The sequence below is a fragment of the Onychomys torridus genome, chromosome 1 (genome assembly GCF_903995425.1).
Source record: "Onychomys torridus chromosome 1, mOncTor1.1, whole genome shotgun sequence".
Classification (NCBI taxonomy): domain Eukaryota; kingdom Metazoa; phylum Chordata; class Mammalia; order Rodentia; family Cricetidae; genus Onychomys; species Onychomys torridus.
Genome location: NC_050443.1, coordinates 178,535,695 through 178,550,506, shown reverse-complemented (window position 1 = coordinate 178,550,506; position 14,812 = coordinate 178,535,695). Strand labels below are relative to the sequence as shown.

The window sequence follows — 14,812 nt, the reverse complement described above, 5'->3', positions numbered from 1 at the left end:
CTTAGTCATGGCCAAAGGTCTAGCTGTAGGAAGAATTGAAACATTCTTGGTCATAGGGCAGTGCGTGGGCTTCTGGAATAGTTGACTAATCCTTGAATGCTGAGCCTCTTTTCTCTCTTCATTCCTAGTCTCTCACATGGTTATAGAGGAAGTGAATTTCATGCAGAACCATCTTGAGATAGAGAAGACGTGTCGAGAGAGCGCTGAAGCCTTGGCCACGAAGGTGAGCCTGTGGAAGCCAGAGGCTTGTGCCTGGGCTTCTGTATTCCAGCTTGTTTTTCTAAGGTGCAGCTTCTCATCTGCTGCGTTTCTAATTCTCTGCCGCTCTGAGAAGGAGGTGTAAGGTCCCAAATCTTGGAAATTCTGTAAGCATCAGCCTGCATAGAAAGCCCATTTCTGACTATGAAAGCAGACTGTTGGTGTGTGTGTGTGTGTGTGTGTGTGTTTGTGAGTGTGTATGTGTTTGTATGTTTGTATTTGTGTGAGTGTGTTTGTGAGTGTGTGTTTGTGTTTATATGTGTCTGTGAGTGTTTGTGTGTGTTTGTGAATGTGTTTGTGTGTGTGTGTGTGTGAGTGTGAGTGTGTGTTGTTTGTGTGTCCTCAGCATTTGTGCCCATTTGGCCTGAGAGAAGTAGTCCTTGGGGTAGCCTGTTAGACTAGTCTTTCCCACTATCTAGGCGTGTGGTACACTGCCGAGAGTGACCTGGTGTTGCACACACATCACGGAGAGCACAGTTCTGCTGGAGTCTGATGAAGGAGTCAGCCCGAGCCTTACATTTCAGGTGGTTATTTGTGAAAGCGGAGGGAGGGCATGTGGAAGGTGACCTCCATCGCATACTGCTGATTGCCTCTAGCTGATGATTTTACCAAGTGTGTAATTTTCTATATTCCGTCTCATCAGAATTACATTATTATTAAAGAATGTTTTTATCTCTGTCTTATGTATTTTGGGTAAAAAGCATCCATCAGAAAATGGATTACAGCAATTTCCAACCAAATTTCATTAGTATTGCTGGTTGTGTGTCCCCTACCCCCATACCACTCACCTCCAAAGTATTTCGTTGGATGTGACTAAAGTCCTCCTTTCAATAAATAGGTAAATAAATAAGTAAATGTATTTAATTTGTATGCATTAGCAGTATGCTCGCTAAAGGTATCTGCTTAATTGTTTGCATAATGACACTGTGCTAGGATTCATAAGATACTGAATCAGAGCTTAACTAGAACATGAATTTCCCTATGTAACTTCTTCCCTGTTACTTGCCTAATGCATGCATAGCATTACAGGTCACTGCTTTGAAAACACTGATAGAACGGTCATGTTTACACTGCTTTTGCTCACCTGCACATCCCGGTTTTTCAGTTCATGATACTGGATGCTCTTTCCATTCCCTTTAATTCTTCTGTGATGAGCAGAGAAACCATGTATTTGGACCAGGTTCGTTTCTATGAATCTTTACTTAGTGTTATATACATTCAGATGAACACACTCCTGCCTCTTGGGACTGGCAGTTTATGGAAAGAGCTTCAGGTCAGCACATGCAGATATCCTTTGGGGCATATGTGGCTCTCAGCAGGGTAGTTCTGCTCTCTGGTCATCTCATCTATGACAAGGTCGTCAGTGGTTACACCAGAGAATGGTGTGTGTGGGATGACTCTTCCTCATGACACTCTGTAGTTGTTGGTCCAAACATAGCCTTCTTTAAACATTATTTTATCTCTTCTCCTCTTTTGTATTGTGTGTGTGCAGATGTGTGTATATGCTGATATATGTGTGTTTGTTTATGTATGTGTGTATATATGTATGTGTGTATGAGTGCATGCAAGTGTGCAGGTATGTATATGTACATGTTTCTGTAGCCCAAAGGCCACCTCAACTTCAGGCATTTTCCTCTATCACTTTCAACCTAATATTTAGAAACAGGGTCTCTCACTGAACTTGGAGAATGCTGTTTTAGCTAGTCTGGCTAGCCGCAAGTCCCTGGGATCTGTCTGTCTTCACTGCCCCATCTCTGGAATCGGTCATGCTCCTCCACTGTACCTGATGTTATATTAATGAAAGCACTTTTTACCCACCAGTCTGTCCGTCTTCCTAGTACACAAACACTTTACACACCAGTCCGTCTGTCTTCCCAGCATGCAAACCTTTCTTGATTTAACAAGTGACTTTGGTGAAAGAATTTGTCCCTTTGAGCTGTAATTGTCTTTTTTTTTTTTTGGTTTTTCAAGACAGGGTTTCTCTGTGTAGCTTTGCACCTTTCCTGGAACTCACTTGGTAGCCCAAGCTGGCCTCGAACTCACAGAGATCTGCCTGGCCTGCCTGGCTCTGCCTCCCAAGTGCTGGGATTAAAGGCGTGTGCCACCACCGCCTGGCATAATTGTCCTTTTTTAAACATCAAGATTTTCTTAAGAATATACCATAGCCATGGTGTGGTGTAGGCATTAGTATGTTGCAGAGCTGCTGGGTGATATGAGGTTTGTTTCTGCTCATCAGTGCCTGACCATGCTTCCTATCCCCTAAGCCTGTTCTTATAATGGGCCCCTTAGTACACAACATTCGTCTCCTGACCTATAAGAAGTCTTTTGTAAAGTAGACATATAGTTTGTTTCCGAGGATGTATGATGAACTCTTGGGACTTGAAAAAATACACTAAAAATGGAGTTAAGGGGGCAGGAGAGATGGCTCAGTGGTTAAGAGTGTGCTGCTCTTCCGGAGAACCCAGGTTCAATTCTCAGCACCTGTATTGGGCAGCTCATATAGAACCCCAGCTGCAAGGTTTGGATACCCTCTTCTGGCCTTTTGGGAACACATGCTCTTGGGCACATTCCTGCATAGAGACATACACACAAAACTGAAAAAATAAAAAGATATATTTTTGTTGCTGTTGCCTTTTTTTTTTTTTTTTGAGACAGGGTTTCTCTGTGTAGTCTTGGCTGTCCTGGAACTCACTCTGTAGACCAAGGTGGCCTTGAACTCACAAAGATCCACTTGCCTCTGCCTCCTGAGTGCTGGGCTTAAAGGTGTGTGCTGCCACTGTTTGGCCTCATTTTCTTATAAGTGTGGCTCCTCTGTTTTTGTAAGGGCATGCAGGCTAAGTTGTTAAGTGACCATGCATGTGAAGCCATATGATCCAAAGCTATTTAGTTTTCTCCTTTCTTCACTGTACTGTGCCCACTGTAATCACTGTGTGAATTTGCGTAGAGTAACGACTTCGGCTAGTGTAGGGTGAAGGCAAGTTTACTTTTTTGCCTGGAGATTTAGAGAAGTTTCAAATGGGTAGCACAGGATTGCCTCTGTAACCAGACAATGATGATGATGAGATCCTTTCCCTAAAATGCATGAATTTGGAATCCTCAAAAATGTCTGTGTACAATGCACTGAGACTTCATTTGTTTAAATCCTGTGAATAATTTATTTGTTACCTGTTGCATCCTATTGTGAATGTTAATGCATATGTAAGACCAAAAAAACACACTTAATTCATTTATTGTTTAAAAATTCAAGCTACTCGCTTGACTGCTGATAAAATAACCATTTTTCTCTGTTTTATTTTTAGCTAAATAAGGAAAATAAAACCCTGAAAAGAATCAGCATGTTATACATGGCCAAACTGGGGCCAGATGTAATAACAGAGGAGATAAACATCGATGACGATGATCCTGCCACCGACACAGATGGGGCCATTGAGACTTGTGTGTCAGTTCAGTGTCAGAAGCAAATCAAAGGTGAGAATGGCTTCCGCCAGGACAGGGCCTCACGTCTCTGATAGCACATCAGAATTTCATGAGGGGTTTTGAGAATACACGGGGCTAGGGAGATGGTTCAGTGGGTAAGAGCACTTGCTGAGCCAGCATGAGGACCTGAGTTCAAATCCCCAGAAGCCAGCCAGTCTAGTTAGAATACCAGCAAGCTCCAGGCTTAACACAAGACCTTGTCTCCAGGGGATAAGGCACAGAATGACAGAGCAGGACAATTGACTTCCTCCTTGGGCCTTTATACACTAGTGTGTAGGCACGTGTGCTCATATACACATGAGCACACATACACCATGCACATTCACTTAAAGAATTTTTGAAAGTACTCATACCTGGGTCCTACCACCAAAATTTCTGACATAATTAGCCAGGGGAACCAGAAGAGCCTGAGTGAGAATCACAGAGTGTTCTTCTTTCTTGCTTGGTGAGTTGCTTTCATGTTTGGAATGAGGCACCCTCAAAAGTATGCCGTGGCTGGAAATGGGAGTTGCCATAACTTTAAGAGCTTAGATCATGCTTTATTTTTATTTTTTAGATTTATTTTATATGTATGAGAGTTCCACCCACATGTGTGTGTGCACCTTGTGCATGCAGTGTTAAGACATAACTATGGTTAAAACTTTCTCACTTTACTGGTGGTGTAACCATGTCTATGGAGAGAGCTTATCATGTGTTAAGCCCAAGATCAATCCCCAGCACCAAAATTGTGTGTGTGTGTGTGTGTGTGTGTGTGTGTGTGTGTGTGTGTGTGTATGTTTAGCCAATACCCCGTATTTATTTGAGTCTCTGTTGTAATTAATGGAAAAAGGTCTTTTGTTAAGAAGCTGGAAAACAGGTCCTTGGTTCAGTAACAGGTGCGGCTTGGTACATGTTCAAAAGTCGGACTTATTATTTTGCAGGGAGATAAAATTTCAGATGGAAGTATTAGGAGGAAAGGATGCTCCCTGACTTCACTGGGCTCCTCAACCCCTTATGTTAAGACAAGAGGGTGCTGGATGGGAGGGAGAGGGGGTGTCAAGTGTTCCCTTGGTCCATTGTTCTCCCTTCTGAGTCTTGAACCATATGGTCTCACGTTCTTCCTTCTGGAATTGGTCAGCTGGTGGAAGAAGTAACTTAGAGCTGAGTTCATGCAACAACAACAAAAACCCTCAACTTATAAATAATGATGTAATAGGTTTCTTGTTGCCCTTGGAGAAGATAAGGATTGAAAAGCTATTAAAAATAAAGCTGGCAGAGCAGTGGGCCTGAGCAGGAGCTTAAGAAGCCCTGTCAATCAGTCAGGTACTTTTAGACATCGCAGGGACACAGTCCCTTCACTAACCCTTTGTGGTTATAGTTATGTTTCATCCTTGTAACATACTTTCATTAAATCATAACAATAAGTGAGGAAACAGAACACTCACAACTCTGGAGAGGAAATGCTTGTTTACATTTTCAAGTCAAGATTTCTGTTTTCTCAAACCCTGAATCTCCAGGTTATTTATGCAGCTGTCAGTTTATGCTGTGGGTTGTGACCCCTTTGCAAGTCAAATGATCCTTTCGCAGGGGTCACCTAAGACCATCAGAAAACAGATTACAATTCATACTTGTAGCAAAATTAGTTATGAAGTAGCAACAAAAATAACTTTATGGTTGGGGGTCACCACAACATAAGGAATTGTATTAACAGGTTGCAGCATTAGGGAGGTTGAGAATCACTAGTTTACATGGTGCTGTACCAAGAGCTTGTAGCCATTGAGAAATAGAGGTGAATTTGGTACAGTTTGTCTCTGCTGAAAGCCTAAAAGTTTTTTTTTTTACTTTTAATATGCCAGATAGTATTTTAGAATGTGAGTTTTTGATAGATTACAAAGAAAACTCACTTTGGTCCCTCTAACATAGCGAGGTTATTGGGACTGTGCTGTGTGGCTGGGGTAGGCTGCCACGTGCTATTTACATTGTCCTTTGGTTTTTTTTTCCCCTTTAATTGTCAGTTAACCTTGACCACAAACTGCATTTCCAGTCCTTTTGGCTGGACCCATATATTCTTTTAAAATGAAATTTATTTCAGGTGTAGCCATTGTGGAAATCAGTACAGAGGTTTCCCAAAATAAATATAAAAAAATAAAGGAGCACTACCAGGCGACACAGTTTTGTACATACCCAAAAGGCCCTGCACCCATTACAGAGACTTGAATATCTGTGTCTGCTGCTGTATTCACAACAGCAAGGAAATAGAATTAACTGTCCATCAACAGATTAGTAGATGATGACAACATGATACATAAACACAATGAAATTTTTATTCAGCTGTAAAGGAAAATAAAGTTATTGACTGGTAATGTGGCTTTGGGGTAAGGTGCTGGCCATGCAAGTGTGATGGCCTGAGTTTGGATCTGCAAACCCATGTCAAGATAGACAGGGAAGCATATGTCTATAACTCCAGCACTCCTAGTACATGGGTGAATCCCCAGAAACTCATGGGCCAACTAGCCTGGCTTACTCAGAGGTAAATGGCAACCAACCTCGGCTCAAACAGATTGGAAGGTGGGAACCTACACCTTGAGTTGTATCTGATTTTCTACATGTGTGTTGGCATGCGTATATGTGCAATCAAATGTGTAAACATTCACACATGTGCACATGTAGCGATAGAAAGGAAAATGAGATTATGGAATTTGTAGGAAAAAGAATGGAACTGGAAATACTACTTTAAATAAGGTAACCAAGGCTCAAAAAAGCAAATACCATGTGTTCTGTCCCATTTGTAGATCTTAGAATCTCATTTCATCTTTGTGTGTTTGTAAGGGAATGAATGTAGGTAGACAGCATAAAATTAGAAAGAGGTGGGGTGATGGGGTGGGGGTGGAGGGACGGGTTTAAGGAGGGTGAGTGTTGAAAGGCTCATGGGGAACCCTGGGAATTGAAGGGAACAAGTGGGGAGTGGAGGAGAAACGTGGAGGAAGGGCGGGGGGTCAACCAAAACAAAAGGTGAATGCAGATGCCACAGGAAACCTGTTACTTTGCTAACTAAAAAGTAAAATAAAGTGTATTTAATCTCCTTCCTTTAAAATTACAGAACTCCGAGACCAAATTGTTTCTGTCCAAGAAGAAAAGAAGGTGTTAGCCATTGAGCTGGAAAATCTCAAGAGCAAACTGGTGGAGGTGATGGAGGAAGTAGGTACCTCAGGCCTGAGAGGCCAAGCCCTTGGCTTTTAAACTTACAGCTGGTTTTGGGTTGGCTAGCTTACAAACTTGCTGCTAGAAGGTAACTTTTGATACTAGCACCATGTTTCAACTTTCATTTCAACCCCCTCTCCCATTTCAGTCATTCAAAAAAGTACAGAGAGGAAGACCATGGACATGCATCACTGCCTAGCTTAACCATTCAGGCAGCCCTTTGTCTGATAGGCAAGTTTGCAAGAATGGTGACTCCTGTCTGAGGTTGCATGCTCTGTTACCCTGGTGAAGAAAGATGAGAATAGAGTTCAGGGGACAGCCAGCTAGTGGGGGATGGGCCACGGCCTTGTGTCTTTCCCACAGAACGGAAAGGATAGGTGGCAGAGAGGTCCAAGGGACGGTTTGGAAGAACCTTTTTATTTTGAGCTGCCTGTAAGTACGGGGCCGCTCAGTTACCTTTTTTGGTAACAGGCTTCAAGGATCTGCCTTCACAACCTTGATTTAACTTGTGTCCATGGGTCTCCAATTGTGTAGTCCAGAGTTTTCCAACCAGGGTCTGCCAGCATTGCCGTAGCCCCAAGTGTCTTGAGTGGCCCATCAATGAGCAACCTCACCTGGTCAGCTCCCTTCCTGCACAGCTGTCAACTCCTTGAGGGCTGTCCCACAGAAAGGTTGGGCAGCTGTGCCCTTCAGTCTCTCTACCCCAACTGTCCTTATTTTGTTTCACCTGAACATAGTAATAATGGAAGAAAGAGGGCAATCTTAGGAGAGATTTCTCTGTTGGCTTTGTATACCACTTACTAACGTCAACCAAAGCAAAAAATGAGATTAATATGAAGAGCAACCAGTTCATGAACTCTCCAGAGGTGCTGATGGACTTGAGGCTGTGTTCAGGGCCAGTACTGTAGTTTGCTTCTTGAGTGTAACTACAGGAGAGGAGAAAGGAACACATTGTTACCACCTGCCCAGCCTCTTAGGGGTGTTACTAGAAGACAATTGGGCTGTTTTTATTGTCGACATTTCAAACATCTAGAAAGAATCAAGCAGCAGACAGTGACCTTGCACACATCTGCTCAGCTTACCTTGCAGGGGCATGGTAAAATGCAGGGACGGGTTTGGGGACTTAGCTCAGTGGTAGAGCGCTTGCCTAGCAAGCTCAAGGCCCAGGGTTCGATCCTCAGCTCAAAAAAACAAAAAACAACAACAACAAAAAATCAAAATGCAGGGACCACCCTGCAGCTCCCTCTTATCTCGGTGCCCAGCTCCCTAGCAGCTGTTGTTCTGAACGTGGTGTTTATCATTCCAGTGTGTGTCCTTACCTGCTTAGAGCAGCGCAGGCTATTTTGAGTGTTTTTAGAATCTGTAAGTATACCTGTCTTTTAAAATTCAGTATAATACATTTGAGATGTATACACCTTGATATGGGTAGCTTTGCACAAAAAAAAAAATATAATGCATAAAATAAAACAAAACAAAACTGCTATATGGTATTTTTCCTACTAATTAGTGTTAAAAGTTATTTTAGAAATTTAAGTTTGGGAGAGAATATCATAGATATACTTTATTAGGCCAAAAGTCATCAAAATTTAAAGTTATATTTCAAAAAATGTGTACTATGTACTTTCTTTAAACATGAAATTGAAGTTTAAACTAAAACCTGAAATTGAGTATTTGCTGACCTGTTAAATGATAGGTGTGCTTTGTGGGTGGTTACAACTTGGATTTTTGCATTGAAAATATGGATGGCTGATGTTAAATGCTCCTGTGTAGGGAGGAGCCAATGTCAATTTGAATATGTAAATGAGCCATGCTCAGGTGTGGCTTGAAGTTCCACAGAAGAGCTTTAATGTTCTTGGTGGAGCTGATGGGCGTTGCCATTTAACATCATAACTTCATATTGAAAGCAGAACAACTATTTGAGGGTCCCATGTTGTCATATGTCTTATTTACAATTTTGGGTGTTTTTTCTTCTCCACATCTTACATTTGTAGGTAAATAAAGTTAAGCAAGAAAAAGCTGTTTTAAATTCAGAAGTTCTTGAGCAGAGGAAAGTCTTAGAAAAATGCAACAGAGGTATGTCTTTTCAGTCTTCATTTTCTTCAATGTATTTTGCTTACATATATCTGGTGCCTCCTTATGTCTGTGCCTAGAGTTGATGTTTTTCCTAGGCTGTGTTTTGCTTGGCACTGACTCTTTCTCATGTCTGTTATTTCATCACTGGGTACATTTAGAAGGGATTTCTACCTAGGCATGAGGGCATATGCCTTTAATCCCAGACTTGGGTAGTAGAAGCAGGTGGATTTCTTGTGAGGCCAACCAGGGCTATACAGTGAGACCTTACCTCAAAAAAATTGGGGGTACCAGAGTGTTCCTGTAATCCTAGCACTGGGGAAGAGACAGAAGGGTCTCTGAGTAAGCCTAACTGAGTAGATAGGAGTCAGATTCAATGAGAGACCCTTTCTCAAAAACAATAGGTAGGTAGGTAGGTAGGTAGGTAGGTAGGAAGGTAGGTAGGTAGGTAGATGGATGGATGGATGGATGGATGGATGATAGGTATGGATAGCAATCATGAAAGATGCCCAAAGTTGACCCCCAGTTCCCACATACATACACAAATTGCATGTACAAGTGCACAAACTACACATATTGCACTAAAATGTTAAATAAAAGCTATTTCCCTTGAGGGAGCTGGAACTAACTCATTTTGAAACTTCAAACCCATAAACTTCTGTCCTACAGGTATTGTGGGGCCATAATCATTTTTGCTCACCCCCTTAGCATTTATAAGATTGATGAGCTAGTTAATAAATCTGAATCTAGGAAAGATTCAGAAAGCTGCATAAACATGTAAACATTTTAAATTAGAGGATACAGAAAATGGGCCAGTGGGAAAATGAGCATCACTATTAATATACTGGTAAGGTGTGATGGCATGCACTTAAATCCCAGCACTGTAGAGTCAGAGGCAAGTGGATTTCTGTGGGTTTTGAGAACAGTCTGGTCTACATAGTGAGTTCCAGGCCAGAGAGGGCTACATATTAAAATTCTGTTTATAAAAAGATTGGCATGCCAAGTGTCTCCTTGCTCTGGGGTCTTGCATAATTCCTCTTTGTGCCTGAAATATGATTCCAAGCCTCTAGGGACCCACACAGTTATGGATTCATAACCATTTAGAGAGTTACATAAAAACAAATCTAGTGATGAGGAGAATGGAACCCGGCCTTTTCAGAGAGATGTTTCTGATGGCTACTTAAAAAGAAAATGCCATGATCTTTGGTCAGCATCTGATTCTTACTGTCAAACATGGCATGGGTCTCATGGGCATGGCTTCTTACGTTACAGTTTAGTACAGGAAGTGATACTGAAGTGTAGCTCTATAAAACTCACTCTGACAGAGAAGACTGTGAGGGCTCTATCAGTCTGTTGTTGTTGTTGTTGTTGTTGTTGTTGTTATCATGAACTGCACAAGGCTGGAAACTAAAATCAGTATAGATTCCCAGCTTCAGATATTATCTAAGAGTATGATCTCATCCATCATCTGCTTGTCTCTGGGAAGGCCTCCTTGGTGCGTTAAACAGTGATGACATCACCAGTGTGGTGGGAGTGTGAGATGTGAGGGAGAGATCACATGACAAGAGAGGGACTGGACCAGTCTATTTTTTTTTTTTTTTTCATTGTAACCCACTCTTAGTGAGAACTGACTTCCTCATAAGATTAGCATTAATTCCTTCCCAGGCAGCACCTGCATAGACCTACTACTACCTGGCAGTGAGTCCCTCTCTTAAAGTCCCTCCACCTCTTAATGCTAAAATACTGGGGATCAAACTTGCACATGGGCATCACTGAGGCCATACCACAGCTAGACAACAACAGCAGAAGATTAACATGTTCCTTGTTCTCCCTTTGACCTGTCCCCAAGGCACTCAGTTTCCTAGTTCAAAGACAGGACTTTCCACACTGCCCTTAGCTTTTGAAGAAAAGGCCTGGCAGCTAAGCATGGGAGATGGATAAGATGGTCCCACTTCAGTGTGTATAACTTGCATTCTCTGTGTACTCTGTAGAAACAGGAGTTCACCATATGGCTCTTGCCTTCAGGAAGTCCCCTGTCTATAAAGAAATGGGAATACATGAACATAACACCAGGACCAGACTAGTTTCTTTCAGAATCCAAGTCAAAGGGAACTCGACACAGGAAAATTAACTTTTTATTACAGTGTTCTGGACAGAAGAAGAGAGCTGATCGTCCTGCCCAGGGCTTCAGATACTCATGGTCTTCATTGTTCTCACTGTGAAATTTCTTTTTTTAAATAGGCTTGAAAGTCATTTAGTCCTCAGGGACCTATAATTCCCAGCACAAACCACCACTTACATTACTTTACTTGAGTTAGACTATTCTGCTTCTGTCTGAGGAGGCAGTAGTTTACGGAGAACAGAGTTTGAAATTCTATGTCATTACGCAACAAACCCATCCTTAGTCAGTTAGGATTGAAGTGCCCCATGGAACAGAGTGTGAAAGCAGCCATTAAGAGTGTCTTGGCGGGAGTTTATTGATATGACTCAGCTCAGAGCCAGGCTCTTCAGCAGCAGTGCCTGCATTGTGCCCAGTTCCTAATGGCGTCACGGCTCCCAGCACCCTGCCCACATCATTATTTAACAAAGTAGGCCACATAATGTCGAAAGCAGCAAAGATTGCATGCTGGTTTATTTGACAGGACCTTTTCTATAGTAATTCTTTTTTGGGGGGCAGGGAGGCAGGGTCTCACTATGCAGCCTTGACTGGCGTTTTGTATATATCTGTTGACCTGTCATGTGTGCCCTGCCCTATGAAATGCCTGTGATGTGTCTTTTGTCTTTGGTCTATAAAAGACAAAAATGAGGGGCTTTTGTCTTCTTGCAGAGGACCCAGGTTCAGTCCCCAGCACCCACATGGTGACCTATTACTCTACTTCCAGGGGATCTGACACCTTCTGACCTCAGTGGACACCAGGCATCCCTGTGCCACACAGACAAACACATTTATACACATAAAATAAAATTTAAAAAAATCAGAAATGTTTCATTTTGCACTCACTTTCACAGTACGTTTATTTGAAAACATACATCTTTCCTTATATTTGCTTTCACAATATGATTTTAATGTCAGAGTAGTATTTCTTGTGATGTATTATTTTACCAATCCTTTGGTATTTCCCCAGTAGTATCAAGAACATGCTTGCCACTACATCTCTGTCCTCCTGACTTGCTCTTTTTTGATGTGCATTAATCTTTGAGTCTAGGAATGTGAATGGCTTTAGATTTTCCATCCACATTTCTAAACTGCCCTCCTTAAAGCTCATCACTTTGCACCAGCCAGGAATAGCTGAGGTCATGCACGTGCTGTATGAAGGATTGCCGGTAATTTGCACGGCCTGTGGTCTCTGCTCTTTTCTTTGTCTGCTTCAGTTTCCATGTTGGCAGTTGAAGAGTATGAGGAGCTACAGGTGAACCTGGAACTGGAGAAAGACCTTCGCAAGAAAGCGGAGTCATTTGCACAAGAGGTGGGTATGCTGCAGAGACCGGGCGACTTACAGAACACCTATGGGCCAAAAATTTTGAACCAGTCAGATAAGAAGGGTAATAAATCCCAGTGTTGGAAGCAACGTAAGTTAGTCTTTAGTTATTATATCGGTTGTTAGGACATAGAGAGAGACATTTGACACTGCCCACCACAGGTGACAAATGTTTAAGGAGATAGAGATGTGGTGACAGAGATTTAAGTGTACATACATATATGTGTGCCCTGCCCTATGAAATGCCTGTGATGTGTCTTTTGTCTTTGGTCTATAAAAGACAGAAATGAGGGGCTTTTGTCTTGCGAGATCATTCCAGTAAAAAGAAGCCTGGAACTTTGCTTCAGCTGTGGTTAACTGTCCTTTGTGGTGAGATGCTAAGGTGTTGGAGGAAGCCTGGCTAATTAAGTTTTAGTAGAGAAAAAAATGTGTCAAAATTATTGCAATAATAATGCTAACCAAAATAATTCATTTCTGCTAGGCACTGCTCAAAAAGTCAAGCCACTGTGCTGAATCTTTGATTATCCCCTGTTGGCTGGAGCCTGAGTCTCCTGGGTAGAATACCTTGGCTTGTGCACATTTGGCTGTCTCTGTGCCTTTAATGCTTACATTAGGAGGTGACACTAGCCAAATTATGTTTCACGTTTTCAACTCTTTCAGAGGATTTGACTTCAGTTCCCAGCACCTACATGAAGTAACTAACAACACCAGTGACTTTAGCTCCAGGGAAATTTGTCACCCTTTTCTGGCCTGTGCAGGTACCCCCATACACATATACATGCACACATGTACTCGTACACATAAATAATAAGAAATATTTTTTTAAAAAAATAGTGTGTTTTACCTGTTTGAGCTGGTGGTATGTCTTAATTTTGCACACCATTGTAGTAGCTTGGTAGATTTTCCACAAATCCTGCACAGGAAAAGAATGAAAGCTCAGCCATTGTGTGTGTGTGTGTGTGTGTGTGTGTGTGTGTGTGTGTGTGTATTGGGGAGCACATCTGTGTGCAGCACATATGTGTTTGGAGACCAGAGGTCAACACTGAGTGTGTTTCTCTCTCTGCATCTTGTTTTTGGATAGGGACTCTCACTGAACCTGAACTCACTGATTGGCTAGGCTGACTAGCCACCAAGCTGCAGGAGTTCCCTGTAGCAGGAATCTTAAAAGTCTTATTAATAAAATCAAATCTGAGGCCAGTTATTGGGGCGAATGCTGGAAGAGCAGAGAAGCAGAACAAGCCACAGCTACCTCACCTCAACAGTTTCTCAGCTGACCCTGTTTTCCTCAGACTGGATGCCTCTGAGTCCTCATCTGAATGGGTCTCAGCTGAACTGTGCTGCTCCAAAGCCTAAAAGCTTAACCAGCCAAATGCTTCTAGTTTCTGGTCCTCACGCCTTATATATCTTTCTCTTTCTGCCATCACTCCCTGGGATTAGAGGCTCGCTTTCTGGGATTAAAGGCATGAGTCACCATGCTTGGCTGTATCCTTGTGGCCTTGAACTCAAAGAGATCCAGACAAATTTCTACCTCTGGAATGCTAGGATTAAAGGCGTGAGTGCCACCATTTTCTAGCCTCAGTATCTAGTGTCTTTTCTGTTCTCTGACCCCAGATGAGTTTATTAGGGTGCACAATATTTTGGGGAACACAATACCACCACAGTTCCCCATCTCCCATCTCTCCCCCCAGAGCCACCATTACAGATTGTGAGACCCTGAGGCCGTGCCCAGCTTTTCCATGTATATTAGGACCCAAACTCAGGTCCTCTGCTTATGCATCTGCCGCTCCAGACTGAGTCATTCCCCCAACCCCCTTCTAGCCACTTTGTTCTCCTTCTAGGAAGATATACTGGGAAGAAAACACGAGTTTATTTGTATTATATATTCATGGTTAGTTTTACTGATGGGAACTAACTTACAGAATGTGTACATCCCTGAAGTTCTGGTCTTTGCACATGGAGGTTTGCAGGAATTTTATTTTTGTCCTGAGTTACATTTCCTGACATATTGTTACATTGCAGATGAAATTGTATATATGCTGTACAGTCACCATCTCACTGTGCACATCTTAAAGTTAAGCTACAGAGTCATGTAAGAAGCCATTAAGATCCTGAAATGTGTTGGGGATTTAGCTCAGTGGTAGAGTGCTTGCCTAGCAAGCGCAAGGCCCTGGGTTCAATCCTCAGCTCAAAAAAAAAAGATCCTGACAATGTATCTGGGCGGTGGTGGCACACGCCTTTAATCCCAGCACTCGGGAGGCAGAAGCAGGCAGATCTTTGTGAGTTCAAGGCCAGCCTGGTCTATAGAGCAGATCCAGGAAAGGCTCAAAGCTACACAAAATAATCCTGTC

General features: G+C 42.4%; 1 protein-coding gene across 5 annotated transcripts in view; it reads left to right on the top strand.

Moving 5' to 3' along the window:
• Shtn1 (shootin 1) overlaps positions 1-14,812 on the top strand; it is a 100,778-nt gene that overhangs the window by 35,284 nt on the left and 50,682 nt on the right. For all 5 annotated transcript variants that reach the window (XR_004943668.1, XR_004943669.1, XM_036173907.1 and 2 more), the window contains exons 4-8: positions 129-223; positions 3,558-3,726; positions 6,815-6,912; positions 8,907-8,988; positions 12,358-12,452. Coding sequence is in view for 3 of the 5 variants with exons in the window: in XM_036173907.1 (XP_036029800.1) it covers positions 129-223; positions 3,558-3,726; positions 6,815-6,912; positions 8,907-8,988; positions 12,358-12,452 (539 nt within the window). In the remaining 2 variants the exon portion in view is untranslated. The remainder of the gene's footprint in view (positions 1-128; positions 224-3,557; positions 3,727-6,814; positions 6,913-8,906; positions 8,989-12,357; positions 12,453-14,812) is intronic.